This window comes from Leptonotus elevatus, chromosome 21 (genome assembly GCF_054856555.1).
Source record: "Leptonotus elevatus isolate MCC_2025b chromosome 21, RoL_Lele_1.0, whole genome shotgun sequence".
Lineage (NCBI taxonomy): Eukaryota > Metazoa > Chordata > Actinopteri > Syngnathiformes > Syngnathidae > Leptonotus > Leptonotus elevatus.
In genome coordinates, this window is record NC_141259.1 from 15,624,761 (window position 1) to 15,652,759 (window position 27,999).

Here is a 27,999-nt window from a genome sequence, read left to right on the forward strand (position 1 = left end):
TCTCCTTATTACCTGGCCACCTGAATCTCTCTGGAGCACCACTCGCTCTCCAAATACTTGTGACTGATCACGCAGATGGTTTTTCTGCTGGCATAGATGGCCTCTGTGATGTTTTCCATGATGGGCTTCCCTGTAGGGCGACCAAAATTAGCGCAGGAGCGACATCCTCTGGAGCAAAGGTGATACTACAATGCAATCCTACCTGGCTCAAAGTCTCGGTGGTGCAGGCACAACTTCCAGCCTTGCTCTTGCTCAAGTTTGGGCAGCAGCTCCCTGAAGACCCATTCTTCATCGTGGGCGTTGTAAGAGACAAAGGCGTCATAGAGACACGCGGGCTGCCGGTCTCTGTATTTCCTCTTGTACAGTAGAGCAAGGAAGAGGTGATAAGCGTAGGCCAGCTGCCATCGCAGGAAGTGATAAGTAAAGGCCGCCAACTGGAACAGGAGGATGGCGCACGTGGTGGAAATGAAGTAGATGAACTCCACGTCAACAGAGCAGGATCGGACGTCAAGGTCCAGCAGATTTGTGCCTTTGAGGTGCAGGGGGTAGTTGCAAACAAAGTTATAGGCGTCATATACTTGGGTTTGGGTTGTGTTCAACCACTGGAGGAGCCACGTGTTGTCACAGTCGCATAAGAAGCTGTTCCCTTGAAGATCCAAATACACCAGAGCTGGAAGGGAGCTCATCTGTTCCTCTGTGATGACTGAATACTGGTTCCTTCGCGCTTGTAGGAACTCCAGTTTGGTAAGGTTGGCCTCCTTCAGGAAATCTAGCGACCGAAGAGTGGTTCTTGAAATGTAGAGGCTGCGGAGGTTCTGGATGGGATCAAACAACCTGGGAGAGATGTCAGTGAGCTCATTTGCGCTGATGTCGAGCTTCTGAAGGGAAGGCGTGTGCTTGAAGGTGTCTTGGTGCAAGGATGCAAGTAGGACGTTCCTCGTGTCAAAAATCAGAAGGTTGGACAAACCCTGCAGAAAGTTGCGAGGCAGCTGCGACCGGCCTCTGCTGCGTTGTCCTGCCATGGCCAGCGTCTCCAGGCGAGAAAGCCGAGAAAACGGCCCCGAGGCCAATGCTGAACTGCTCTTGTAATTGATGCGATTGTCCAACAAACTCAACCTTCTTAAATGAACGAGATCATTGAACACGCCGGCGGTTATCTCGGTCTTCTGGAGCTCGTTGGATTGCAGCAGAATGTCGGTGAGCATCGTCAGACCGAGAAAAGAACCGTTTTCAAGTTTTTGGAGTTGATTTCTCTGCATTGATAAGTTCTGGAGAGACCTCAAGCCCTGAAACGCCCCCCTTTCGATAGCGGTGAGCTGATTCTTATCCAGTTTCAGCTGTCTAAGATTTGGAAAGTAGATTTTAAAAGCGTTGTTCAGTTTTGTGATTCGGTTTGTCTGCAATTTGAGGACCTGAAGGTTGGTCAGATCTTTGAAGGCGCATGCCATCACCGTCGATATTTGGTTCTGATAAAGGCCGAGCACTCGGAGTTTGTCCAGATTTGCAAAGTCTTCACAAGTGAGTGAGCTGATGTTGTTGGAGCTCAGGTCCAGTTCTAGAAGATTTGTCAGATTCCTAATGGCGGGTGGGACCAACGAGAGACTGTTCTGGCTGAGAGTCAAGCTCCTCAGACCCGGAAGGCCTCTGAAGGAGTCGTTGGCAACGTTTTTCATGCGATTGTCAGCTAAATCCAACTCTGTGAGCATACGGGAGGAGCAGGGCCCAAGCAGACTGGAATCAAGCAGCCGAAGCTTGTTGCGTCTGAGCTGCAGCCGAGTCAGCGTCGGGACGGTGCAGGACATGTCGAGCAGTTCTCTGAGGCTGTATTTCATCGCGTTCATCCGCAGAGTGCTCAGCGAGAAGTTGACGCTCTGAAAAAGCGCTCTGGCGTCTTTCTGTGCCAAGTGAAGCCCGCCGATATCGAGTGTGGTCACCCGGCTGAGCGCCGCCTGTTCGCCAATCTCCCACGACAACTTGCGCCTTCTTGGTGACCCGCCGATGTTGAGCCACGTGAGGTTTTGGAAAACATCTGCGCCAATCCTGAAGACATCGATGTCATTTTGGGACAGATCGAGGTATGCGAAGGCCACTGTGCTGTTGCTCAGTTCCCAAGACCGGAAAATGGTTAAACCGATTTTTTTGAGAATCAGGTACCGTAGATTTGGTAGATGCTGTGCTGCATAGTGAACACTTGTCAAGTGCTGCAGTCTGTTGAATGACAGGTCCAAGAACGTCAAATGTGTCAGGGGCTTCAAGGATGAAGGGGCCACAGTTCTTATGACATTGCTCGTTAGTCTCAGCTCAGTCAGGTTGCTCAAACCGTCAAAAATATCTGCCAGTTGTGTCAGCCGGTTATTGTTGAGATTCAACTTTCGGAGTGAGCTCAGGCTGGCAAAGGCACCTTTTTCAATCTGTGAAATGTTGTTGCGCTTCAGGTCCAACTCAGTCAGGACCGTGTGATTGATGAAATCACCTGCTCGGATCTTGGATATTTTGTTCACAGCCAAGTCAAAGGTTTTGACCCATGGCGGCATGTAACGAGGGACGGCTCGTAGTTTGCTGGCCGAACAAATGGCGTTGTCGTTGCTTATTCGACAGTCCTTCAGTACGTACCCAGTGCAAGAGTCCATTGCCAGACAGAAAACAGAACAAAAGTTAAACCACCAGGATCGTCCATTTCTAAACCTTTCAACATCCATCTTCCCCTTTGCTCCAAAAGTACAAATTAAGTCCATTCAGGGAGTGACATATTTTGAAAATAGTTTGAAAAGGAATCTGCAAATCAAAGAATATCAACAAAAGGATGAAGGAGTGGAGGAAGACCTGGATGGAGTCATCACGGGTCTTCATACATACCAAGAAGCTGATGAGTGTGAGCAAGTGCTCCTGGACTTTTTGACAGGAAGCAAGAAAGCCTGCTCAAAGTTTTGTTTCTCCGTGTGAGATTGCTGCTTTCCGTGGCACGAGTGAGGAAGTCAGAGCGTGGCCGGGGGCTTTCTTCACTTGGAAGTGGATCACATGGCACAAGAGGCAACAATGCTCAAGTTTACTTTCACTTTGCATTTCCGGAGACATTCTGTTCTGGCCTCTCCAAAGAATGCCAATTTAAACACTATATATTGGAACTTCTTTTCTTAAAATTGATGAAACACATTTTGATTAACCAATGACATTTCTATATTGGTAGCATTAACATCACAATCATTAAAATGTTATTCTATTTAATGTCATTACTGTTCTTCTCAACTCAAGTATTAAGATTGACTTCAGCACATGAAATTGCTGATTGCTGAACATACAATTCATATTACGTATGATACTTGACATGTTTTGCAAGGTAAGGCAGCAAAAAGCAGTTTGTTTAGAAAACATAGCAAAAATAATAATTTCATATCCCAATTTAAAACCTTTTTATATTTATGAGATAGTGAGGTCAGGTTCAAAGAAAAAAAAGTTTGAAACAGCGTTAAGTCATAGGCTGAGGTGGAAATGAATGTACATTGTTGCACATTCTGCCATTTTTCCTGCCAGTCATTCTTGGAAATAGCAGAAGTTGTTCTCCGCAATGTTAGTTTCCATAGCAGTTGGGGAAAAAAAGAAAAGAAAAAGGAAGTGTGAGCACATGTTTTGAATAATTTGTTTTCGGTGTCCACTTTTGCGACACTTAAGAATGTTAATACTTCCCCATTGCACTCAACACTGACTCTTTTATTGTTTTGATTGTTTCATATTAGCTTTGGGTCAGCACATGGTGCGCATGATGTGCACCCTCTGTGCACTTTTTAGGTTTTGGGTCTCAGCTCCTAACCTGCCCTGAAGTATTTATGATATATACCATAACTCCATTCAACAAAAAGTGTGCTCATGTACATGCACCCAAGACTCTCCATGGCTTACGCCAACAACCCAAACTAAACTTGGCTCCTCCCCCACATGCAAAGCTTGTCTCTGAGTTACGGTGTACATATCACTTTAACTTACCACCTTGACAGGTTCTTGTTTCAACTGGGCTTTGGCGGCATCCCAGGACGCTTCAGAAAAAGCAGCAAAGCTGCCAACGTTTTCGAGAGATTTTTTTATGGTTTAACTTATTGAAACCCAGGAACGTATAAATATGTTTTTAATACTTTGTCTTTCACTCCCCAAAACGTATTTATACTTTTTTTTCTTCTTTTTTTTATATGCTAGAACACACTGAAGGCTTTGATGCAGCCTCTGAACTGCAGAGAATGGGTGAAGCAATGGTAATAATTACAAAAACGGCCAGCAGGTGGCAGCAGAGTATAAGAGATCAACCAGGGCCATGTTGCAAAAAAGCTGATTTCTAAACAGATTTGTGAATCATGATGAAACTCAGCTATATTCTGATGCTAATTGCTGCAAAACGGAAACAGATACAAATATACTTTTTTTTCCTGATGAAAAAGGTAGGTTCCATGTTTTGATAGCTATAGAACACAATATTCTGTGGGCCTTGCAAAATCAGTCAAAATGCAGTAAAACAGCCGGGAGGGAAGGGGGTTGCTTCAGTGAAAATGGCTGTCACTGAATGAGTTATATTCCCCAATGCATTTGAATGGGCGTCAATTACAGCGACTGTACATTCAATAAATTGTTAAAACAGATTGGATAGATTGGTCCAGCTTGCGATCGGATCGGTGATCGTTATTAACTCGTCGATTGGCTACAAAATCTGCCAAAATCCTAAAGCCCGTCCATTTGTACACTTCATGTTTTTGTTTTGGCATTATCTTGTTGAAGTCAGTTAGGAAGCTTTGTTTACAAAAAAAAGTAGTGCTTTGCCACAACCATGTGGCATCATTATAATAATATAATAAATCTGCGTTTTTTGTTAATATCATTCATTAAGCGGCGTACATAAGCATCAAAGGGGACTTTAAAAATACCTTGACGGGAGTCCCCAACGGAGGAAGTGGGAGTTTAGCAACTCTCCTCTGCAGCCAGGAGGGAGGGAAGAGAGCAATGAGGGAGAAAGAGGAGGAGGTCAGCTGAGGATTCATTACGTTTCGCACACGAGCCAGCTGAAGGAAAAAAAAAAGTGGTGGTGTTTCCCTGCCACACACACGCGCACACACACACGCACACACCTCTGGAGGATGACATCTTCCCTCCATCCTATCCGGACCACGGTACGTTGCCTCATAGTCATAATGTACGTGCGTGTGGAACCACCCACGGGACGCGTGCACTGCCTCATCACAGAGAAAGAGAGAGAGTGTGTGTGTGTGCGACACTCTTGCACAGCAAGGCGGGACGCGCACACACCTCCACACACACACGCCTCATCTCACTGTCTCCCGTTGCCAGGAGCCGAGCTGGAGGAGGCGAAATGCGAGCGCACGGACTCATGTGAGAGGCGAGCCAGCTGAGGAATGTTCCGGAGCATCACCGGACGTCCGCGGATGAACGCCACCCCGTTGCGCTAAGCCGAACCAGAGGAGGTGGAGGGGAGTTACCTGAAGGAAGGAGGGGGGAGATTTCTTTTTTTTGGGAGGGGGAGAGAGAGGCAGGTGAAGGCGCAAAGTTTACCCGATGGCGCTGGTGATGGAGCCGGTCAGCAAGTGGACGGCGAGCCAGGTGGTGGACTGGATGAAAGGTGGGTGAGGACAACATTGAATCATGCTTGACGTCAAGTCACGATATGTGCACCTTTCTTTGTATTCGGACCATTTTCTGTAAACAAATGCTTGAAATGACTACATTTGCAATTTGGGAGCTATACTGTCAGTAGTTGATAGGATAAAACATAAAAGTGTGAATAGCAAAATCAAAGAAAGATCATTTTGCAGTGGTCTCAATCAATGTTGATCAATATGACATTATTATCCATCGTTATACAGAATCGGTCAATTTGACAAAGTATCACATTTGCATTAAGTCTTTAATTTGTCTCGATTTTCAATGTGAAGCTGAACTACTATAATTTGCATAGACGTGTGATGCATTGGATGTACTGTAGTATATAAATATAAGTTATATAATAATATATAAATCCACCAATATTTCCAGTAACATTCTTTCCTACTTGGCACAAATTGCACAATATTCACTACTTAGCATCCATCTACTATGATGATGATGATGATGATGATGATGATGATGGTGGTAATGATGTCATGACGACAGCAGTGATTGACAGCCTGAGAACGTTTGATCATTTTTTTTTTTTGCGTTAGTGACTTTCCTGAGAGAACAAATCTTTCTTGACTCACATTTGCCAGCAGATGACAGCTTGCAGCCGTGCATAATTCAGCCGCACAGGCATGCCAACGCTGCAAAACTATCTTCTCGCTTGTGTACCTGTTGCTGCAGACAGCAGAGAACAATGACAACAATTTGGACAGATGAACACAACATACTGTAAGGGACTCCGTCACATGCAGTCTAATGGAAGTCCATCAAAGAGTTGAATAATGCATACAGGTTAGATTAGGAGCTCTCTGAATGTGCAGGTTGGACACATAAAAAAATTAAAATAAATATATATATAGCTTCTTTTACTACATTTCCAACAAACATTCGTTTAGATTCAACAGTTTGTTTGCTCAAAGTTGTAAAATGTTAAGATATTCTCTGGGCTGTACCATCTTTCTAGATCTTCTATTTCTAATACTACAGTACTACAGTCATTCAGCACAGGCAGAGTTCCATGTCCTCAATTCAAATGTCATCTCCAAGGTCAATAGATGGGATGCCAACTTCTTAAAATCAAAATCATGACATCGATTTTATCCACTCAAGTGCAGTAAGCCAGTAAATGCCTTTTTTCGAAACAAAGAGTATTACATGAAATTGATCCCTTGTCAAAAATGTACATTTCCAGGAAAAAAGTTGTCATGTTATGACAATCAATTAGTAGTTAAGTCTTAATATATTATTAAAACCAGTTTAACTAGGGGAAAAGTCATCTATATCCTGGTAAGATTCTGTTTAATCTGGAAAATATTCCTAAAAAAAAAAAGAACCATATGTACTTAAAAGGAACTCTCTATGTTCTTACAATAAACTTTATTCCTGTAATAATACTCCCTTTATTTTTATTGATGCAGGCATGTCGGAGAGCTGAGGTAGGCAGGACTAATTTGGTTATGTTATGTACATATTAAGCATTAAAATGATACGCACAAGCTACATTTATTGGCAATTATTTAGCCAAGCCCCGAGCATCCCATTTTGACAAAAACTGACCTACATAAAATGAATGGTAATCAAATGACTAACGAGGTTGACTATTGATGTTTCGTTGTCTGAAAATCAGGTCAAGGATGTGTCATTCCGTGACGCGCAAACAGGAATCGTGATGGAGATTGTCACTTTTTTGCGCGAGGTTACCGCTTGGTCATGTGCATATGGCGTGTGTTTATTTGTGTGTGTGTGCTTGGTAGGTGGGCGGATGAGAGTTGTTGGTCTCAGAGCGTCTGTGCTCAACAGCTGACGAGGCCGACGGCTGCCCACCCGCCCTGAACACAACACAACACAACACAACACAAGGACGCCGGCGCACTGCAAACCTTTGCGCATACTACGGCACGCCGGCGAACACGCGTGTGCCGTGCCCTCATGTGCTATTTGATCCATGTTGGGCCTCTCGGGTGTGTCTGGCAACACTGGGAAACACGATACACACTTTATGTGTGCCTGTGTGTGTGATAACGGGCAACATATGCCAGGGGCATCGGGGGGCCAAAGGGTTCAGGCTTTGTTGATTTGGCGATTACGTCCCCATTGCAATTCAGGATGTGATGCGACATGGCTGAAAATGCTCACAAAATAAACGACTGTCACAAATTGGCGGCAACCTAACCTCAGTTATTTGCTGAAAATTCACCTGCATCCGTTTTTGTCATGACAAAGCGCCAAAGCGCCATTTTGAAGCCAAAAACGTATGCTGGAAGTGAGGGAGGAGCTTCATTTAGTCAGGACTCACGCTGCATTCGAGGAAAATGGGAAGTCTGACTTTTCGAGCACCGTATGGTGTCGATAAAGCGCTATATAAAAGCAGTCCGTTTACTTTAATCTGACATCACTCGACAATAGCAAATCCCATGAAGAGACCGGCTGAATGGCAAAACCAGATTATAAACAGATCTTTATTTATTGTTATTTTGATATAGTTAGATTCAAGTAACACGTAAGTTAATCAGAACAACAATTTATTGGAATCAGCCATCTTTGTTGCTTAGATTTGCCTCGAACGCTTTGCAGTCGGAAGTTGGACAATCCGAGTGGGATAATAAATCCGACTTCAAACCTTCCTCAAATGAAGTCATAGCCTTGCGTGTTTGTGTGATTTTTAAGGGGCGTGGCCAAGTGAGTGACGTCAGGAAATGGATTCAAGTTCTGTTGGCTGTTCAATGTTAACGTTCCTCACGAGTGGTTTCATTTTGCATTTGCGTGTGTGACTGTTTGGCCTGTCCAATTTTAGGTGGCATTTTTTTTTCTGTATTCAAACAGGGCCTGCGCCCTTGCAAATATTGGTTAAAAAACTTACTCATACCATTGCCATGCAAACTAGGAAAGAGTTTTGTACAAATAATCCAAAAACCAGTCACTTGGCACTCGGGATTTTAACTGGCAACCTGCAAAACACATGACAACATAACCAGAATAGCAAGGCCACATCTGTTGTTGTCTACCTCTTCAACATTCAAGGAGTCACTGCAGGAACTCGTGTGTGTGTGTGTGTGTGTGTGTGTGTGTGTGTGTGTGTGTGTGTGTGTGTGACGGACCATTGGAGGGTGTGCGTGGGAGTTTGGCCGGCCTGCTCTTGTGAAAAGTGTGCATCTGTGGGAGTCAAGTGCGTGAGTCAGCTATGTATGAATCATGCTTTTTTTTTTTTCCCGCTCGCACTTCAGCACATGCGCGCGCTTTTGTGTTCCGTACGCAAACATTCAACTTTCATCTAAATTGCATTGAAACTCTGGCGACACACACGGAGCAGCAACACATACAAACAGCGCATACAAAATGACACGACGACGACAATACTTCATGTCTCAGCATGTTGTGTGGCATGAAGCGGTACTACATGAAGGCGTGCACGGGCTTGTGTCTTTAGGAAGAGCATGGTAAGAAAGTGTTATGAACGGGGCTTGACTTGCCCAAAACAAAACCTTTTTGCCGCACTGAATTCTACCGACATCTGGAGCTGAAGGGGTGAAACTTTTCGTGGGAATGAACCGCAGGGTTATTCAATGCTTAAAACAGTTGGGTTAAAAAGTAACCCAAATTGGGTTAAATAGCTAAGCCAACACTGTGTACAAAAGGGAACAGGTCAATGCTGGGTTACTCATCATACCCAGCTTGTTGGGTTGAGGATTCGACCCAGCGCGTTGGGTCAAGATTTCGATCAAACCAGGGGTAAAAATGTACAAGTTAAAGCTACCAAGAAAAGGCTTACTAAGTTATCAGTATTGATGTGGTTAAAAATAATACAATTAGCAACATTGACATCCTGAAACAGCCAACGGATTTTTACCTTTGCTGAGGACCAGCAGTGGCTAAAAATCGAAGGCTCCCCAACGGGACGTTACTTTCCTCCCTGACTAGGAGTTGAACCACACAATCCGAGTCTCGAGAAGTTTTCATTGTGTTTTCTAAGAATGTTACATCACATTTTCTTTTCAAAACGGTGTCCAAAATGGCGACCAGCTTCCAATCCAACCTTGGGTCAAAGTACTGTAACCTGATTAAGAGCCAACCTTCAATTTTGTTAACTCCTTTCCTCGTCCCAATAACTGCAGTGAATTCCCATGGAAATTGTGCAACCCGACAAAAAACCCAATTGGCCCATTTCAAGCAGAGCCAAAGAACGAAAAGCGAACCCGTGCTTATGCATCTCTGCTTGATTTTCCTGCTAAACTCCCCAAAAAGCTGACTGAGAAGTGATGGTAACCTTTGAATGAACGCAGAAAGCAAATCTGGACTCGGACCTTTAGTGTGATTGCAGAGCGAGCTGCCACTGTATATTAAACGCGCGTTCCACTCCCAGCGTGGGCGTGTGCGCGCACGACGACGCCACTCACAATTTGCCCCGTCCGTACTCACGGGCGTCGGCGCCTCTACGCTCCGCCGGCAATAACCGACGGCGATGACGGCCGCAGGGTGCATCTGTGAACTCCCGCCCTCCCCGACTCCTCCTTCTGCTCGCCAGCCTCTTTCAGCAGCAGAGTAACACTCTGCAGCCCGTGAGAGCCAACATTGTTTTGAGCGGCTTCATGTCGACTGGGAGGCGCTATTAACCCTCAATAAAACACTCGCTGGGAGAGTGCATAAAAAATAGCTGAGAGGAGCACGAGCTACTTTGCATAACCCTTACAAAGTATTCAGGTTGAATCTGACCCGTTTTGACATTTGACCACACAGTTAAAAACACACACAAATGTGCTCGTATAATTAGGCATGAACCAATATTCAATTGACAGTATGATTACTGCAAAAATATCACAGTATTAAAATTACAGCTCAAAAATATAATTTTTTGGGAAAAAAAAAACAGGATTTTCCCCTATGAATCTATTTGATTTTGAAACAAAATATAGACAATTTGGAACAGAAGAAATGTGTACCATTTAGATCATTTTTTTGGGCAATATTCTTCATCTTTTTTACTTCTTAATAAATCACAGTGTCCCATCACCGGTGAGCTATTTATAGAAAAGATTTGTGGGCAACCCATGTTGCCCTTGGGGCTAACTAGTACCCCGCTGGCACCATTATTTTTGAAGGACATTGCATATTAACAGAGCAAAAAAAACAAGGCACCCGTGGCCCCCTTTTGTCTTATTTCCTCCCTCCTCTTATGCGTGTAATTCACCCCTCGCGTCACCAGAAGGGGAGAAAAAAGTTAATTGGAGGCAATTAACTTCAAAGAGGTGGTTGTTTACTCAACTCTGCAAGCAGCCAATTATATTTTGCCCCGGTTAGGCGTAACCTCAAAAAAGAAAAGAAGAGCTCATTATTAACGGTAATTGAAAGCTTGACTTTTTAAAAACCGTCAAACTGGTAATCAACCCATGCCCACTCGTAATGTACACATTCCTGCCAATGCAAGTCATGGTGCCATCGGCCATGTTACAGCTTCTGAATGTGCTAAAGAGTTTATGCGGCATTTTAAAATATGCCATCAAAGTGTGTCATAGGCCAGTGGAGACAGTTTTCACGGGAATATAAAAAAAAAATCCCGTTAAGTGTCCCAACACATTTGCACGGAAACATGGACCTGTTGGTGTGAATATCAAAATCTGAATGACATTACGCTGTTGTTATTGCGGTAAAATCAAAACAGGCCAAATTAGAACAGAACAGTATTAAAAAGTAACTTCTTTTTTTTTTAATGGTCTCTATATATTGCTGTGAATTCTTGATGAATGGGGAACACTGTACAGCATTTGTGATTTCATTTAAGATGCACTTGTAGACTGGGACGTCCACAAGGGAGTGTGTATTATTGTGTGTGTGTGTGTGTTTGCAATTTAACAGCTGCTTTTAGAATTTTCCTTCCTTGTGTTTGCATCTGGCCTGGAGGGACTTTGACAGATGAGTGCGTTATGGAGCTCGGGCTTAGGGCAGCAGGGGAAATCAATGCTCGCTCCTTCAGAGAAGTGTGTGTGTGTTGCGTACTTGCCCTCCAACAGGCGTGTTTGTTGGGAGGTCGGAGGCTGGACACATTCATTGTTTCGGCAGCCATGCACAGCAGCTCTGTGAGCAGAGTTTCTCTCTCTGCAGACTGCAACTGCACAAACACACACAGAAGAAAACATCAAGTTGGCAAAAAGTCTTGCAACAAACTGCCGCTTGACCTTTGTTGCGTTATGGCCGTTTTTTTGCTTTGACTTGAAATATGACCAAACACATAGCTTAGCCTTTTAGGCTGCTAGCTACATGCTAATGCTGACTAGCATCTACAATGAGATGCTATGAGTCTATAAGCCACAGATTGGACACATTATACAACAACACAAGGCGTAAGAAAAAACCCCAATAGTCAGCCATATATCCTTTATCCTCTGCATAGAACGACTACTATTAGTCCCGTAGAGTTGAGCTGAGAGGAGTTGGGATGTGTAAAGGAATAGTATCTCATGACTGTCTGGTTGTAAAAAGCAGACACACCAGAAAGAGCAGCACAGTGGCCATTAAATTTGATGCGGTGTTTATGTTGTTCTTGCCTTGCAATGTGTGTGTTGCAGGCCTGGATGACTGCCTGCAGCAGTACGTGTGCGTGTTTGAGCGTGGCGGCGTGTGCGGCGAGAGGCTACTCAGAATCAGCCACGCCGAGTTGGAGGACCTTGGAGTGTCCCGCATCGGACACCAGGAGCTCATATTGGAGGCCGTCGACCTGCTCTGCGCACTGGTAAGGTGGCCAACGCAGGTGCAGAAAAACTTTAGGGACGCATTTGTTTTTGAAATAATTTTAGGTGTGGGGGGGGGGGGGGGGGTAGAGGCTGCGCCCTCTTTTGTCATGGTAACAAAAAACGGAACTCCCCATTGGCCAGGGAACTGTTTCATTTCAATATCAGCCACCTTTGTGCATTGCGCAGAACTCCGGCCTGGAGACGGAAAGCGTCAGGACGCTGGCCCACAAGCTGGGCGCCTCGGCTAAGAACCTGCAAAACTTCATTTCGGGCCGCCGCCGCAGCAGCCAATCGGAGAGCAGGACATCGCGGCGTCTCCCCAATGACCTGCTCACCTCCGTGGTAGACCTCATCACCGCCGCCAAGAGCCTGCTCGCGTGGCTCGACAGGTGAGACCAACCTGCCTTTTCGGCAAACCCCGGTCCACAATTCCCGGCCGGTGCCCCAATATGCAGCACGAACTGATAACCAAATGGATAGCTGTGTCAGGGAAAGTATCTGGTGTCAAACAAATCCTGCGAGAGATCTCGCTGGCATGGTTCGCCAAATAAGCATGCTTGCTTCAAGCTGTCTGTCACACCTACTTTAAGTTTACTGTCAAGTTAACGCATCAAACAAAAGAGAATGAAATATTTGAACACCAAAAGGTTCAACCAAAGCAAAAAAAAAAAAAAAAAAACGATTTGCCAATGTATCAAACTGAAGCAGCATTGCGCTAACAACAGCCGAGGAGGACTTACTCGACGACAGATCTAAATTTTTTGAACAAAAATATCTTCACAATAGCTTTTTTTATTTGACGATTTATGACTGAAACATCTCATAATTAGTAGATAAACACATTCGCCGTCCACAATGGGTACTCCTGCAAGCCTCTGGCCAACAGAGGTAGCAAATCCAGGTCCAGAAAGTAAATACCCCGCCACCGTTTGGCTTTAACGAGCATCATGGAAGCTAGCTAGGGAGCTAGCTAGTTAGCACTTGAAGCTAAAGCCAATAGTTTTCTGACTGTATTCGGGTTTGAATTTCCCGCCCTCTGTCTGCAGATGTGATATCATGTGCGCATATTGTGGACGTGCAGAAGGCTGATCCAAGATCAAATTTTCTGCATTCGGCAGAAATGAATTAAACATCCTGAATTGAAACGCCGCAAAGTTCAACCCAACCATACAGTACAAAATTATTCACAGACAGAATTCACTCTTTCGCTACTTTCCCTGCCATTTCTTGCTATTAACTACACTGCATCGCTTACAAATTGCAATAGATTGCGGCACTACACTGAACACGGTTGTAAAACACATGGAAAAAAATGTTCAGCGTACAAAAATTTGAAGGCCATAGCATTGTCTAATAGAGGAAAAAAAAGTGCATTGGCGCCATCATGTGGCACCTGCAGGAAATTATGCACCTTTATGGGTGGGTGTGATTGACTTGCAATTTTGGCTATTTGCACGCTATAGATGATAACTTCTGCTCAACACAGCACGACAAAATGACCAACTTACTTGATAGCAAGTGTGTAGTGCACAATATAGCGAGTGTGGGAGATTTCACCTTGCACAGCGTGCGTGCGTCCAATCAGCGTCACCCTGTCGCTGTCACAGTCCATCACATTCTTGCTCAGCAACACGAGGTTAAGATTGATTTACTGCCACCATCTCTTCCTCGTCCTCACTGTCGCTTCACTTTATCGCGACTCCACACAACAGCAGCCACACAAACCAAAAGGTCTCCAAATGCCAGACGCCCACTCCTGTCCACGGGTCCTACACACACTGGCACACACACTCCCACATCTGCATGGACTGACACACACTTATGCAAGCGCACGCGCACAGGCGGCCGCCTACGCAACAATGATGCAACTGTAAAACGGCAGCGGGGGATTCACGAAGGAGCTGGCGGCTCTTCATTAGCGAGACGGCTTTGATAAGCAGCGAGGCCTCCGTGTCGTGTCGGCCTTCCAACGTGGACGTCTCAGTCAATCGGCAAGCAAAGACGTCTTTACTGTACGTGGGCGCCGCCGCTCCCCATCATCATTTGCAGGCTTGTGCGTCACGCCGCTGTCCAACCGACGCAGCGCGCACGTGCCAAAGGAAAAAGAAAGTTTTCCGCATCTGTCAGGGAGAGAAAAATCGCACCTCTTCAATTTCCTCTTTCTATGCACTTTTGCAAGCACTTGTCCATGAATTATTAACATGACGCCACAGTGCGTGGGAGGATTGGCTGCTTTATTACGGGGCGACTCGCTGACAATTGTCACTGCTAATGCAATTTTAATGGCGAAATAGCTCATATGCTCAAAGTGAATGAACTTGGACATTTAAGGTGGGTCTTTTGAAGAGAGGTAGTGGAGATGTGGACTGTTGCCATAGCAACAAGGCTTGAAAGACACCTAATTCACTCATGGGAAGCGGGAACTAATATATAGTATACCCGTCCTTATTTTAAGGGATCAGTACATATGATCGGTCGCCATCATGTAGTCATTTTACAATCGGGAACCAGAAATCAGAAGAATAGAAAATTGGCTACAAAACACAGGACGAAAATACGAAAATTGCCATTCATTTCATGCGATTTCAAGAAAACATGCGTCTTTCATTACATTTACCTGTCATTTGGGGAATTTGTATGCATCAAAATATTAGTGGTAATTGGTATCGGTGACTACTCAAGAGTCAGTACTCGTACTGGTATTAGTCTGAAAAAAAAAAAAAAAGCAGCATTGAACATCCCTAATTTATTTTATTATTAAACCAAGGATTGGTGAAAATAGGCTGGATCCCTTACCCCCCCCCCCCCCCCCCCCCACCACGGCAGATTTATCACATGATGTAAAAAAGATGGAAATAGACAAGAAAATTTAACCATGGGCTGAGATCTTAATTAATCAAGATCTTGGGGCATTATAAGGCAGACAAAATCAGGGACAGCAAAGACGTGGAGGAACGTGAACCAGGGAGCATAAACAAAAATGATGCAACAGATTGAGAGTAAGCGAAATATTGCCCATCCATAGCCTTATTTAAGATCATGATTTGATATGTTGTCGGCTCCAAGAATGATTTAAGGGGAATGCTTTGTGTCTTGTGCCAGCATAGAAAAAACACAAACAATTCATGGCCTTTACTTTTGTACTTTTCCAAGTGTACTTCTACTCAAGTACATAGTGTGCCTACTGCAGGATCCAGCCAAATGAGACCACAGATCGGCAATAAGCAGGTGTTGCCAATCTCTTAATATGGATTTGCATTTGGAGGATTTATCGTTCATCGCTGCTTGCAAAATGGAGTTTTGGAAGTCTGACGGTTAGCCAACACGCTGCGTAGCCTGAGGTCCTGCGTGTGTGTATATGTATATATATAGCAGTACGCAACCTCAATAGCGATGACCCACATGGCACACGCGCCGCAGACTTGCCGAGGACGCGAAGCCTCGGCCCAAAGGGAAAATCTGGGTCTTCAGCGCAGCCAAGTGTGTCTCTGTCCTTGTTTCACTCATTTCTTGTTTTGTTTTGAATCGTTGTTTGAATTGACTATTGTCGGCAACTTGTCACGACCACGCTTGAATTTGTTGAAATTCAAGTCGATCTCACACTGGGACTATTTCTATTTTTTGTGGCGATTACAAAAAGTGAGGAAAGACAAGAGGAAGAAGGCAGTATGAGTCCGGCAAATGAGCGCGTTTCAAGAACAGAACAAGCCCAGTTCTCAGCATCCACCCACAACTGTCCACTAGATTCATTGTTCATCGCATACCTCGGACTCGTCTTGGAACAGATATTGAGCTATTTGCAGTCCACCTGCAGATGGATCAATGACTGGTAAAACTAGCAAAGGCGATTGCACTGGTGTTGCAGTCCAGCTGATGCTGATTTTTAGACGCTTTAAATGTCGATTTACGAGGGTTGCAATAGTGTTATGTTCCTACGACTAACTAAACAGTTACCAGTAACTGATTAAGCCAGTGGTTCTTAAACTTTTTACACCAATTACAAAGTCAAAAAAACATTGAGCTCTCAAGTAGTATTATTGTAAGCCACTGTAACATTCGGAAAATGAACACCTCAATCTATTATTACATAAAAAGGTACTTGGAAAAAAATGTTTATAATGTACTCCACATAAGTTATAGAATGGAAAAAAAAAAAAGACTTTGAAAACAATTACTAAAAGATTAAATGCAAACTGAACTGGGCACTTGAATGCTCAAAAGTGAGCGTGTTATCTTGAATTTGCAACCACTCTGGAGGTGTACCTAATCAGGTGTCCCGTGAGTGTTGTGCACGTTTGAAAAGTTGCTTGTCCTCCCTGTGTTCACATGATCAAACGCGGCGGGAACATTTTGACGAGCGCTATCTGCTTCTCCGCAGGTCTCCTTTCGCTTCGGTGGCCGACTATTCCGTAACCCGAAATAATGTCATCCAGCTCTGCCTGGAGCTCACCACCATTGTGCAGCAGGTTAGTGGAATACTTTGTGTATACATCGTGTGTGTTCTATCCGATTTAATGACTTCAAGTGGGCTGCTGTTGTGCTTTTTCAGTCTTCTCTCCCTCCCTTTGTGAAAGCCCAAACTAAGACGTTGCTTAAAAAAGTTTGATGAACAAGGTGAAAACTTTATTGACAGCTAGCGCTAGAGAGGAACAGTCAATGTCCCAACAATTTTTTTATTTTTATTTTTTTAAACCTGTAGAAGCCAATTGTAAGACATTGAGCCCATTTGTAAAATAATACTATCCACAATTTCTCATTATTTTATCACGGTATGAAACACCACACTGTGCTGTTATGGCAAATTGGATGTGATGCTCAGTAAGACTTTTTGTTGTTGTTTGCTCCGAGCCTGTCTTTGAGGAATGATGGGCTTGTAAATAAAAGACAAGCGTGTCTGCTAGTGCGTTTGCGTGGGAGTGTTTTTATTTGACAGAGCGCAGGTGAGGGGTTGACTAAGTCAAGGTGCAGACGGCATATGGAGGTGTGCAGTTGCTGACGTTGTGTTTGTGTGCCCCTCAGGACTGCACCGTGTTTGAGACAGAAAATAAAATCCTGCATGTGGTGAGTCGGCCGTCCTCGGCCAGCTGTGGCCTGTTTGCACCCGCTTCACATTTCAGTCAACGCTGAAAACACCAGTTCTTAATAAAAATAAATAATAAATAAAAACTCTTGCTTTAGTGCCAACACAAGATAGTTTTTCTCTCATTTCAGTGATAAGTGCATGCATTTTGCAAATAAGGATGATGTGATAGGATGTTAATTTTTAATATCGCGCTGGAGGGTTCATACATATTTTCAAACATTTTCAAGATAATTTTTTTTAACTTTCAATGCCTTGGAGCTTTGGTAAGATACATAAATTCAATTTAAAAGATGAAAAACAGAAGTCACATATTTGTATTTACACATCAATATTTGTGTCTGACAAAATGAGACTGCTTGACTCATTGCTTTAATGAGTGTCAAAGAGAGTGGTTACCCATTAAATCTAGTTTAAAAGTTTTTAATTTATGTCAGTCCAATTTTGTTGAGTGGATACTCATTATTAAAGCCCTTCTTTTACTTTGTCATTACACATTAAGAAACATGACTATGCTGTAAAGCAAACAAACAAAATGCTTTATGTAAATGAAGCACATTTTTGCCCTGTATAAAGAGGAGCTATTGTGAAATATTTTTTTTATAATTTCATAATTTGTCCAACACAAATGCAAGCAAAACGCATCAAAGCCTTGCGACAGATACTTTATTTTATCCACTTGGGGAATTTATTCATTCATTTGTTACGTTACTGGTGGAAGGGCCAAAGCGTTCAAGATCATTTCTAATGAAGGGAACAAAAACGAGGATTTATAACGGTCGTGTTCGTCTCTTCTCCTTATGGCGGACTATGAAACGAGCGGAAAGTTTTCTCACCCGTCATTTTGCATGCTCCAGTGCAAGACTCTGTCCGAGGTGTGCGAGCACATCGTGTGCGTGTCGTCGGACCCGCTGGTGTCTCAGTCGGCCCACCTGGAACTGGTCCACCTCAGCAACGTCAAAGCCTCCGAAGGCCTGGTAAGCATGACACTTGAATTCAGCAGGAGAAATCGCATGAGCAACACAATGAGATCGAGCACAAGAGCTGCGCCAGTTTGATTATTATCACGTCCAAGGCCGAGTTTTGGATACATTGGATCTCATTCGATTGAATGTGTGGTGTATAAATGACCAATAGGTGTCCATGTGACTGTAAACGCATTGTGTTCACCAGGGAATGTACATCAAGTCAACCTACGACGGCCTCCATGTGATCACGGGGACTACGGAAGGGGTGAGAAGCATAAATGAAACAAACAAACAAACAAACAACATCTAAGAGCCAAGAAATGAAAGGAGCAAAGTGTGCCTATGGCCGCCTGCCAGACCTTGAAGGATGCAGTAACCCGTTTCCAAGAATATCTGCAAGCTGACATCATATTAGCTTGCATGGCGTTGACATGAGAGTGCACAAGTGCTGTTAACTTTCTCGCTCGCGCCAAGCGGGGATCGATACGCTCGCCGCCGACTCACACGTTTCGTATTTCTGGCTTGCTTGTAGTCTCCGGCCGACCGCTGTAAGAAGATCCACGCGGGAGATGAAGTCATTCAAGTCAATCACCAGACTGTGGTGGGTTTGTGCATCGCACACACGTACACGTTCTGCTGTCGGGAGTTGATGTCAAGGGAAAAACTGGAAAAACTGGAAAAGTCAAATCATTTAAAAAAAAGGTTATTCTTTGTCTTTAATGTGGAGAGCTGTACAGGGCACTGAACAGCAAATCCACTGAGATCCATGTCAAAATTTCTGTCTTTCAATGAGACTGCAAGACCAGGACAAATCATTTGTTGAAAAGAAATATCGTGATGGACCTCAAGGGAGCAAGTTCATTCTCTCTAAAACTGAACATTGTTGTCTTTGCAAAGGCAGCATTTAAAAAAGAAAAGAATATTGAACCGATTGTGCAGGTGTACCTAACGGTGTAGCCAGTGAGTGTATAGTCAAATTGAGGGCAGGTTACATAAGAATGTTCTTTAGATAGTCTGGCCGCCGCCGCCGCCGCCGCCACCACCACCTCCAATCATCACGACTGGCAAATGTGCCTCACGCCCGCAGGTGGGCTGGCAGCTGCGCAACCTGGTGGGCTCTCTGCGGGCTGACAAGGGCGTGGTGTCCCTCACCCTGAAGAAGCGGCCGCAGAGCACGCTCAGCTCCGCCCCGGCCCTGCTCAAAAACATGCGCTGGAAGCCGCTGGCCCTGCAGGTAGGACGCGCAGGCGCTCCATACCTTTTATGGACTTGTGCCGGCCCACTTTGGTCCCCCGCGAGCGTCAGCTAACGCGTGTAATTAGGTCAGAGCACTGGTTTTGTTTGCCGAATGAATCATACCAGAGGGACTGGGGAGACAGATAAGAGAGCGTCCATTGACATTTCCAGGATTGTCATGAATTAGCACATGTAAATTCCTAATTAACTCGGATTACACACACAAACACATTGGTGCGCTCTGCCAGATGGTTGCTTTTAGAAACCATTGCAGGTTTTATTCTCCCTATATCATCTATAACGTGTGGGTCACTGTATTAAAAAAAAGAAGAAGATCTTTAATGGCTTAAATTCATTATTTTGTCCTTGATTGCTTGTGATCTTATTTATACCTTGCCCAGCGTTGTTTACGTGGCGTTTACGGCATCAGTAAATCCGGTCCATTAAACTGCCAAGTGCAATGTTTTCACTACCCATAAAAGTGACGCTGAGAAGCAAGTAAAGAAGAGTTGAACTGCAGAGCAATAAAAAAAAAAAAAAGTAGAGGTTTTGTCAGAATGTTAAAGTCGATGCACAAAATGTTCAACCAGCAGGCAGGCAATGTTGTTCCACTTCACTCCTGTAGGCGGCAGTAATGTGCATTCCAAACTGTAGTGCCAACTGCAACACACACAGCAGGCTTTTTTTAAATCCACGGCATCTCATCATTCTGTTCTTTATGCTGGGTCACTGCCCCAAATGGCCCCAATAAAAAACAGACATAACTTGTAGTTGCAAAATTTAGAGGCTCTTTCCTTGACCTATGTGCCACCCTGTCCGTGAAAAATGGATACGTCTTGCCTCAGTGATCATTAAAAGTAAAACATGGTTTTCAGTACTTTATGATCGGCTTCCTGCAATGACTTCTTATTTGCCATTTTCCAGCCAACCAGAAGCCCGGGCAGCAGCTCGGCCACGCCATCGGGCACCCCCACCAAGACCTCCGCCCTCCAGGACCTTTACATTCCACCTCCGCCCATGGAGCCATACACACCCAGGTCTGTCAGGCGAGACACCTTTGTTGCGAGCCATCCGCTTTCAAGAACAATAACTGGATTGGGATTGATTTCATTAAAAAGCCAATCATTCATAATGATTCTTGCTGTGTGGCTGCCGCAGAGACGAGCCGGTCCGATTGTCCGGAGACGAGGCGTCTCGCGGCCACAGCGGAGTGGCCAAGCGATCAGATTCGCCCAACTCCTTTCTGGATCAAGAATCCCGGCGGCGAGAAGAGGACGAGCCGGTTTACTGTACCACGCCGACATACGGTAAGCGCTTGCGGATTGGTGCCGCGCTTTCGTTCACATTCTCCAGAATTGAGCCACTGGACAAAAACAATCCAGAATCTGAGAACACTCGATGAGGCTCTCATTGTGGATTGTGGCTGCTTGCAGGCAGGCTCAGGCCCATTTCCATGCCCGTGGAGTGCAACTGGGGGGGCGACTACGAAGACCCCGCCAAGCTTCACAGAGAAAGCCGCAGAGGTGAGTCACTTCCTTGCTAGGCCCGCCATGGGTCCTCGTCTCGACGCATGACAAGATTTGGAGATCAGCGGAGGTTGCAAAAGTTTTCACACTGCACTCAAATCATTCAATCCCATAGACGTTTTTATTCTTCAAATGGAATCCAAACGTTAACTACCGCTGACGAATATATTCGTCAAGTACATTGTCTGCCTGTAAGCCATTGCAATGACCAACATTTCCCTGTAGATGGCAGGTCATTTTTAGATGCCAGAAGGTGTTAGCTTTAAGACTGGTGGAAGTCAAAATTTTTGGCATGAATCATGGACGTAAAACGGTTCTGTCCAACATGACCTTAGATGGGCAATGCTCGCTGATTCATGTTACAATTTTTTCCTCCTTATAAGTTTGTGTCTTGTTGTCATCCAAAAATATTTTCATAAAAAAGTAACACGCCTATTTTAAGTAAGAAAAGAAAAAAAAGAGAGAAGTTGATTGTTTTGTCAGATTCACATACCTGAAAATTCTACTGAACTAAAGTATTTATACTTTGTTGCTTCCCGCATTTGAGATCAGTGCACCTCCGTGTTCTGTAATTCTGAGTGTGATTAGCATAAGCCACAACATGGCAAGAGGACCAGAGGTGGCTGGCAGCCTGGCACAAAGGCAAAGAAAATCTAAGACAGGCTGGCTGGCTGCAAGGGATAAAAATATAATCCATACAAGCAGACAGAGGGATGAGAAAAAGTGGAAATAGGAGAGAAAAAAAAAAAAAGAAGACAATTTTATCTGACCTCCACACGAATCCTCACACTGTTGCCATGGCAACGCTGACAGCAGCTCGTCGCTTCCCTTGGCCGCCCGCTCGCTGCCTAGCAACCAGGCCACTACAGGGAGGGACGAGCGGTATCATAAAAGGTAGCGAGACCCGCAACGTTCTTGAATGAGAATACACACGAAACGCGCATGCACGCACACAGGTCCCTTGATACCTGCATTTAGTCTTCATCATGTCACATCGTACTGTAATTTACCCTTGTAGAGCTTTCATTTTTTTCCTTGTACGTCGCCACGTAGTGTATTTGCGGCCAAGAAGAGCCTCATAAAAATTGTTCATATGAAGTTATGAACGACAGATCTTTTCACAACGTATTAATAGACTGTCTGACGTTAATAAAAATGTATGGCTAATCTTTAGTCAATGTGACAGAGCTGTTTATCAGGGAACCTCTGCAAATGTGGCGGGATCACAGACAGTTCTCAGGACTGGTACAAGCTCGCTCTTGAAAACTTTTAACACCGTCTCATCAAAAACGCACACATTTGTGGCACGTAGAGTTTCAAAATCAAAGTCAGTTTCAATAGAAATATATTCTCTAAGTCAAATAATAATAAAACATAGATAAATGCACCTTAAGCACTGCAACAACTACCCCTCAGGTACTGAGGTTTCCTCCCACATTCCAAAAATATATCCCTTCAGTCAAGACTTTAAATCGTACTTAGGTGTGAATGTGGGTGTGATTATTGTGTTTGGACTAATAATTGGTTGTTGCTTTCCACAGAGGCGTCGCTGTTGCGTTATGTGGACCTGACAGGTGGCGGCGGCGGCGGCGGCGGCGGCGGCGGCATGGAAGAGCGGACCGTGTCCGACGACTACGCCTCCCACACGGCACGTCCGGGCAGGCGCACCAACGACACGGCCAAGCGCACCAAACGGCGCAGCCACCACAGCCAGAGCCCCTCCCACTACATTCTCCAAGCTAACCAGAGAGAGTCACCACCCAGAGACCCCGCCTCCATTTACCACGTAAGTCGCTTTGTTTTTTGACGCCGAACAGATCCACTCTGCCTCGTTTTTTATAAACACTTTGGTCCGTCTACTTCGCAGCTGTATTTTAATGTTGGTCATGGTCGCAATTCGAGCGCTAAAACATTTCCTTTGGTGGTATCTGGTACTTAAAATATTTCAGAACTACCGGTTTAAACTAATAATCCAATCCAGTTTATTACAAACCTTTTTAGGTGGTTAATTACTTTACTGTATCATCAAGTAAAAAGCACAATGAAGTGTCTGACAGGAGAGTAGTAGTTGGTATTTTTACGGCTCAGCCTCCTTGCACTTGCGGTACATTTTTAAAGAATGAATCCCATGCATGCTCTTCCCAGACAGAGCAGCGAGTGACCTTTTAGCGAACGCTGACGCTTCATGTCCACTCGGCCGACAGTGATCTTATACGTCTTGACGGCATCTCCTTGCAAAGTCTTTTTGCATGCGCGGCTGCTGCGATGGCAGATGGCGTGCCAGTGGACGTGGGCGGGCCCTTGTCAAGAGCCCTAGAGAGAGACGGGCGGCGAATGGCTGAGCTCCAGGCACCGATATTTGCGGCGCTCTGACATCGCCACTATTCAGTTCTGGTCACTTTTTTTTTAGATTAAAAGGGAAGGTCAAGTCAAGAATTGATTTGAATTGTTGACTGAAAATGAAAATGCTAATTGCTCAGGGCTCCAATCGCGGCTCATCTGTGTTTGGTCATGTGACGTTTGTAAGCTGAGCTCGCACTGTGATGTCATTGGTCAACAGCAAGTAACAAAATGGCCACCCGCTGAGATGGATAAAAACAGATGGATTTTGCTGATATTGACAGCGTATTTGTTTTCATTTCAGTTTTGATTGATTAAATACGATGTCCTGGAATTACATTTGTAAATATATAACAATGTAGTGATATTACTATTTACAGAATGACACTTTACAATATCAGATTGTTTGGTCGTTTAGCAAAGCTGAATTGATGTAAAATAAGCCCCTCCTTGCTTGCTAAACAGAAAAATGATCACCACAAAATTCTGTGGTGTAGAGAAAAATTTGAGATACAAAATTATCGGTAGCCAAATTTTCAAATCTGCGATGGAGTGAAACCGCAAAAGGTAAATTGCGTTCTAGTGTACTGAGTCCAACAATACTGAACTTCACACATCAGACACTCACCAAACATACGTGACTCCATGAGACCTGCGGGTTCAAGCATGGTCAAATGCCGCATGCCCTTTTCCTGTCCTTCTCCCTGATCTACGTGTGCTCGGGTCCATCCATTGTCAATTTTCGTCCCGTGTCATCTCTGCTCCTCAACACCTTGACATCCGTCACATTTGCAACGTAAAATGATTTGCAGCCCAAAAGGTCACAGAGTTAATCAACATCCTTACAGCCTGATGTGCCCTCTCAGTGTCTCTTCTTTTGTTTCTCTGACAGACGTATCAACAGGCCTCCTCGCTGCAGACAAAGACGCGGAAAAAGAATAAAGGTAAGCCAGGAAGCGGCTTGTTCGCTTTTTAGCTTCAGTCAAGCAAGCTTGAGGGAAGCGGCTGCTTTTACAGTTTACGTTGACATTAATTAAAAGAAGTCTAGTGAAACATCTCGCAGACTATTCGTCTGAGCAGAGCTGTGATCTTTGCTGACGTTAACGCAGCCGCCGCCAGCACTAAATGAGCAACCCTGCCAGCGAGTTGACGTTTCACAGCAGATGCCTGCAACCCGATCAATGTTGCTCCCATGTAACCAAATTATAGACCACAAATGTTCACGGCCTTTCAAAGAATGCGAGAATGTGTAAATGAAAGGCAAGAAAATGATGGGGGGAAAATAACCAATTACTTTGGGACCAATAAGGAAGAATTGTTACTAGTACCACAATAATAAAATGTTAAATCAGTATTTTCTAACTATTATTTATAACCCCAGGCGCGAAACCAAATACATAAATATTCTGTTGTACAAATGACAACAAAACTGGTTAATTTTATCTTCTGTCATCTAGTGAAAGAGTATTTAAAAGTTCACTATATGACTCTAACATCGATAAACACATTATTTGTAGTCAATTATTATTATTATTTTTATAAATCACTTACAGTGAAATTGGTTAATGCCTTGAAATACTCCAAATGATCTCACACACCACATTGGTTGGGAATCACTTATTACCAGTAAATTAATGTATCTGTGACTATATGTCAATTAAAAGTGAGCAGTATTATCTTTGCAAAGGCATAATCATTGATGTAACTATGGTATTGGATCCCATTAGCAGCATGTCATAAAAAATGCATGCATGAAAATGATGAATGTATGATTGTAGGCGGCACAATGCAGTGTGCATTTCACAAGTAGGCATTAAGCGGGTGGCCTGCTTTAATTAACGAACCTCCTCACACCAACATAATGCATAACACAGATAGCCATCAACATGATACAAAATAGTAATACAACATTACACCTTATGCTGCTAGAATTAATGGCATTCAACAATCAGATAACAGCATAAACAAGGCAGTTACATGAAAATGCATTTTATACTCACCACAAATTGCCAACTGTAGAATCTATCTTTGTTTTTCTTTCCTTTCCTCATGTTGACTTTATCCGTGAGTCTTTTTGTTTTACAAATTAACATTTTAATACACTCTAGAAAAGAGGCTGGCAAATATACACGTCCAAGAAATTAATGGTGTCCTTTTCTCGGCTTTGGGCGGAAGAAAGAAAAAAAATCACAATGCTGTTGTCTTGTCTTTCGGCTTAGAGTACCTACGAAAACTAAGCTAAAGATATGGTTAACCGTGTGGTTAGCTAGTTGCACTCCCGGTAAATGGAAATTAGCGACGTCACAGACACCTGTTCTCCCGCCCCCGTCTCGATGAGCTCAAATCGGATTGGCTGAACGCCCATTAGCAGATGATCCCGGAAGCAGCGTACCCAAGGCTGGAGCTTCAAATGACGATATTAAAATGATCGTTTAGTGAGTAATAATGAAGGAAACGATTAACAATATAATTTAGTATTTCATATAGTGTTGAAAACGCTATATAAAGTATTTCCGCGCATATTTGAGTCATCTAAACCGTGCTTTTGTAACGAAATGTCACGCTAGCAGTAAACTAGCACTAGTGCTAACTTCCCACAAGTGAGTAGAACTGCGGTAGGTTACAGTATTTGTTTTTACAAGAATTAACATATATTATTAAAATGTATTTTGCATTTATCTAAAAAAAAAACATGGCATTTATAAGGTATGTCATATTTCTCCCTTTTTTCCCTAAATCATGTGAAGCACCCTTCCTCAGATCTTAAGGTGTGTGATTTTAATTCATGATTTTAAGCCTTGATTTGTTATTCTTGGTTTATGCGTTCAATGTCTTGGTTAAAGACTGTGCCTGGAAAGTGTGTTTGAGTATTTTGAAAAGCCCTACATATAAATAAAATGTATTACTGTCACTTCTTCCCATAAACATTTATTTATTTCCCGCCGGGCTTTTGGTTGGTTTCACCATCTGCTCAAAGCTCCATCTGCATATTTCGGCAGAGAGTGTGTTTGTTTACAGAAATGTGATGCAGGCTTTCAAATGAACACGATCATGCAAAGTCTAAACCCTTCTTCCGCTAAGTAGGCAATGAAATGTTATTCAGATCTCTTTTCTGTGGTCGCAAGCTGGTGCACATAACACCAATTAAAACAAGAAGAAGATGATGTTGCGCATTTCTACAACAACAATAAACATGTCGTTAAAATAATACTTAAAATTGAACATTATCGTCTCTGTAAAGCTTTTGTATCTCCTGTGTTGGATTCCATTGGCTTGTTGTGGCCCCTGAGTGTACTTTATGCTGTATTAAACTCATTTCAAGTTACTTATTTTTGCCTGTTTTCAGTAATATTGCAATCTACTCTTTGCACTAAAATAAATGGAATGTTGGCTCTCCGGCCCCTGCAGGCCTTAATGAGGAGCCTGCTGTGAAAAATGTTTTTCAACTCTTAAAGTGGCAGAAAAGCAATTTTTTTTTCGTCTATATTTATGAAATTTGCCTTAGCTTACTGCAGTGCAGGGGTTTTGTCAAACCCACAACTAAACTGCTGCCAGCTCGTATTTGTATATTTAACAAGGATGTTTTCTGTTCTGTAGTGTTTGAAATGGTAATTAATCTCTTGACAAAGTGATCCAGATGATATGAATCCTCTGGAGAGGTGGTACGAGTGCTCACCCTCTGTACTCAAGTAGAAACATAGTACAGTTACTATTATGTGTAAAAAAATAAAAATACTCTGGTAGAAGTACAGTTACCGTTTCAGTAAATAAGTAAATACCTTGAACGATACAAGTCGGCAAAAAAGTGCCACACATTTCCAAAGTGTTTGTAATCTGTTACTGTAACTAAGTAACACCACTGATCATCTTTAAGCACCATTTTTCCCTCCGTGTTGCTCCAGGCCGAAGTTTGGCCGGTCTGAGCCGCCGACGTGTTTCCTGCAAGGCGCTGGGCCGAGGCGACTGCGAGGGCTGGTTGTGGCGCAAGAGAGATGCCAAGGGTTACTTTTCTCATAAATGGAAGAAGTACTGGTTCGTTCTGAAGGACAACTGCCTGTACTGGTACATCAACGAAGAGGTATTACTGCATTATCACCACTATGGGGCTTTTACTGCAGTCTAATGGCAGCAGTGCTGTTCTTTTTTTCTTTTTCTTTTTTTTTTAAGTGCTCCAAGGCACTGTAGTCAAACATTTTGCTCAAATAGGACACTTGGGACGTGCCCTGAAAATACTGCGGCAAGTTTAGAACAGTGACGTTTATTTTTAAGTGGAATATTTGAGCTTTGCTGTCTTCTCATCATCTCATTAGGAGTCATCTCTTGTGTGCAGGATGAGAAAGCAGAGGGCTTTGTCAGTCTTCCCGAGTTTAAAATCGATCGTGCCAGTGAATGCCGAAAGAAGTAGTAAGTGAACAATGACAAGACAGTACGTAAATGTACGCGTGTGTGCGTGTCTGACGTGTGCGCATTTG

General features: G+C 43.7%; 2 protein-coding genes and 1 long non-coding RNA gene across 15 annotated transcripts in view; 1 reads left to right on the forward strand and 2 right to left on the reverse strand.

Moving 5' to 3' along the window:
- Positions 1–19,232, reverse strand: part of tlr22 (toll-like receptor 22) — a 29,895-nt gene extending 10,663 nt beyond the window's left edge. For 3 of the 10 annotated variants that reach the window (XR_015091996.1, XM_086065768.1, XM_086065760.1), the window contains exons 1-10: positions 18,930–19,232; positions 18,294–18,431; positions 11,648–11,755; positions 6,234–6,327; positions 5,551–5,694; positions 5,287–5,477; positions 5,109–5,209; positions 4,908–5,042; positions 203–3,002; positions 13–130 (exon numbers count right to left, since the gene is read on the reverse strand). Coding sequence is in view for 9 of the 10 variants with exons in the window: in XM_086065768.1 (XP_085921894.1) it covers positions 13–130; positions 203–2,735 (2,651 nt within the window). In the remaining variant the exon portion in view is untranslated. Of the gene's footprint in view, positions 1–12; positions 131–202; positions 3,003–4,907; positions 5,043–5,108; positions 5,214–5,286; positions 5,478–5,550; positions 5,695–6,233; positions 6,580–11,643; positions 11,756–13,934; positions 14,247–18,293; positions 18,432–18,929 lie in introns of those variants that run through there. The other 7 variants (XM_086065764.1, XM_086065766.1, XM_086065762.1 and 4 more) reach the window with 7 other exon arrangements.
- The window catches only part of cnksr2a (connector enhancer of kinase suppressor of Ras 2a), a 36,925-nt gene continuing 13,947 nt past the window's right edge, over positions 5,022–27,999 (forward strand). For 2 of the 3 annotated variants that reach the window (XM_086065758.1, XM_086065759.1), the window contains exons 1-16: positions 5,219–5,617; positions 12,213–12,376; positions 12,564–12,766; positions 16,756–16,843; positions 17,397–17,438; positions 18,315–18,434; positions 18,631–18,690; positions 18,958–19,026; positions 19,513–19,659; positions 20,586–20,698; positions 20,820–20,968; positions 21,095–21,184; positions 22,729–22,973; positions 24,420–24,471; positions 27,430–27,605; positions 27,858–27,931. In XM_086065758.1, the coding sequence (XP_085921884.1) occupies positions 5,554–5,617; positions 12,213–12,376; positions 12,564–12,766; positions 16,756–16,843; positions 17,397–17,438; positions 18,315–18,434; positions 18,631–18,690; positions 18,958–19,026; positions 19,513–19,659; positions 20,586–20,698; positions 20,820–20,968; positions 21,095–21,184; positions 22,729–22,973; positions 24,420–24,471; positions 27,430–27,605; positions 27,858–27,931 (1,856 nt within the window). In that variant the 5' untranslated portion in view covers positions 5,219–5,553. Of the gene's footprint in view, positions 5,151–5,218; positions 5,618–12,212; positions 12,377–12,563; positions 12,767–16,755; positions 16,844–17,396; positions 17,439–18,314; positions 18,435–18,630; positions 18,691–18,957; positions 19,027–19,512; positions 19,660–20,585; positions 20,699–20,819; positions 20,969–21,094; positions 21,185–22,728; positions 22,974–24,419; positions 24,472–27,429; positions 27,606–27,857; positions 27,932–27,999 lie in introns of those variants that run through there. The other variant, XM_086065757.1, reaches the window with a different exon arrangement.
- LOC147156139 (uncharacterized) lies at positions 19,307–25,795 on the reverse strand. 2 transcript variants are annotated; one of them, XR_015091998.1, is made up of 4 exons: positions 25,528–25,795; positions 24,374–24,440; positions 24,156–24,299; positions 19,307–19,792 (listed from the first exon to the last, which is right to left on the reverse strand). It is a non-coding gene; the product is annotated as an uncharacterized LOC147156139 (long non-coding RNA). The 2 variants fall into 2 exon arrangements; XR_015091997.1 differs by lacking the exon at positions 19,307–19,792 and adding an exon at positions 21,954–22,050.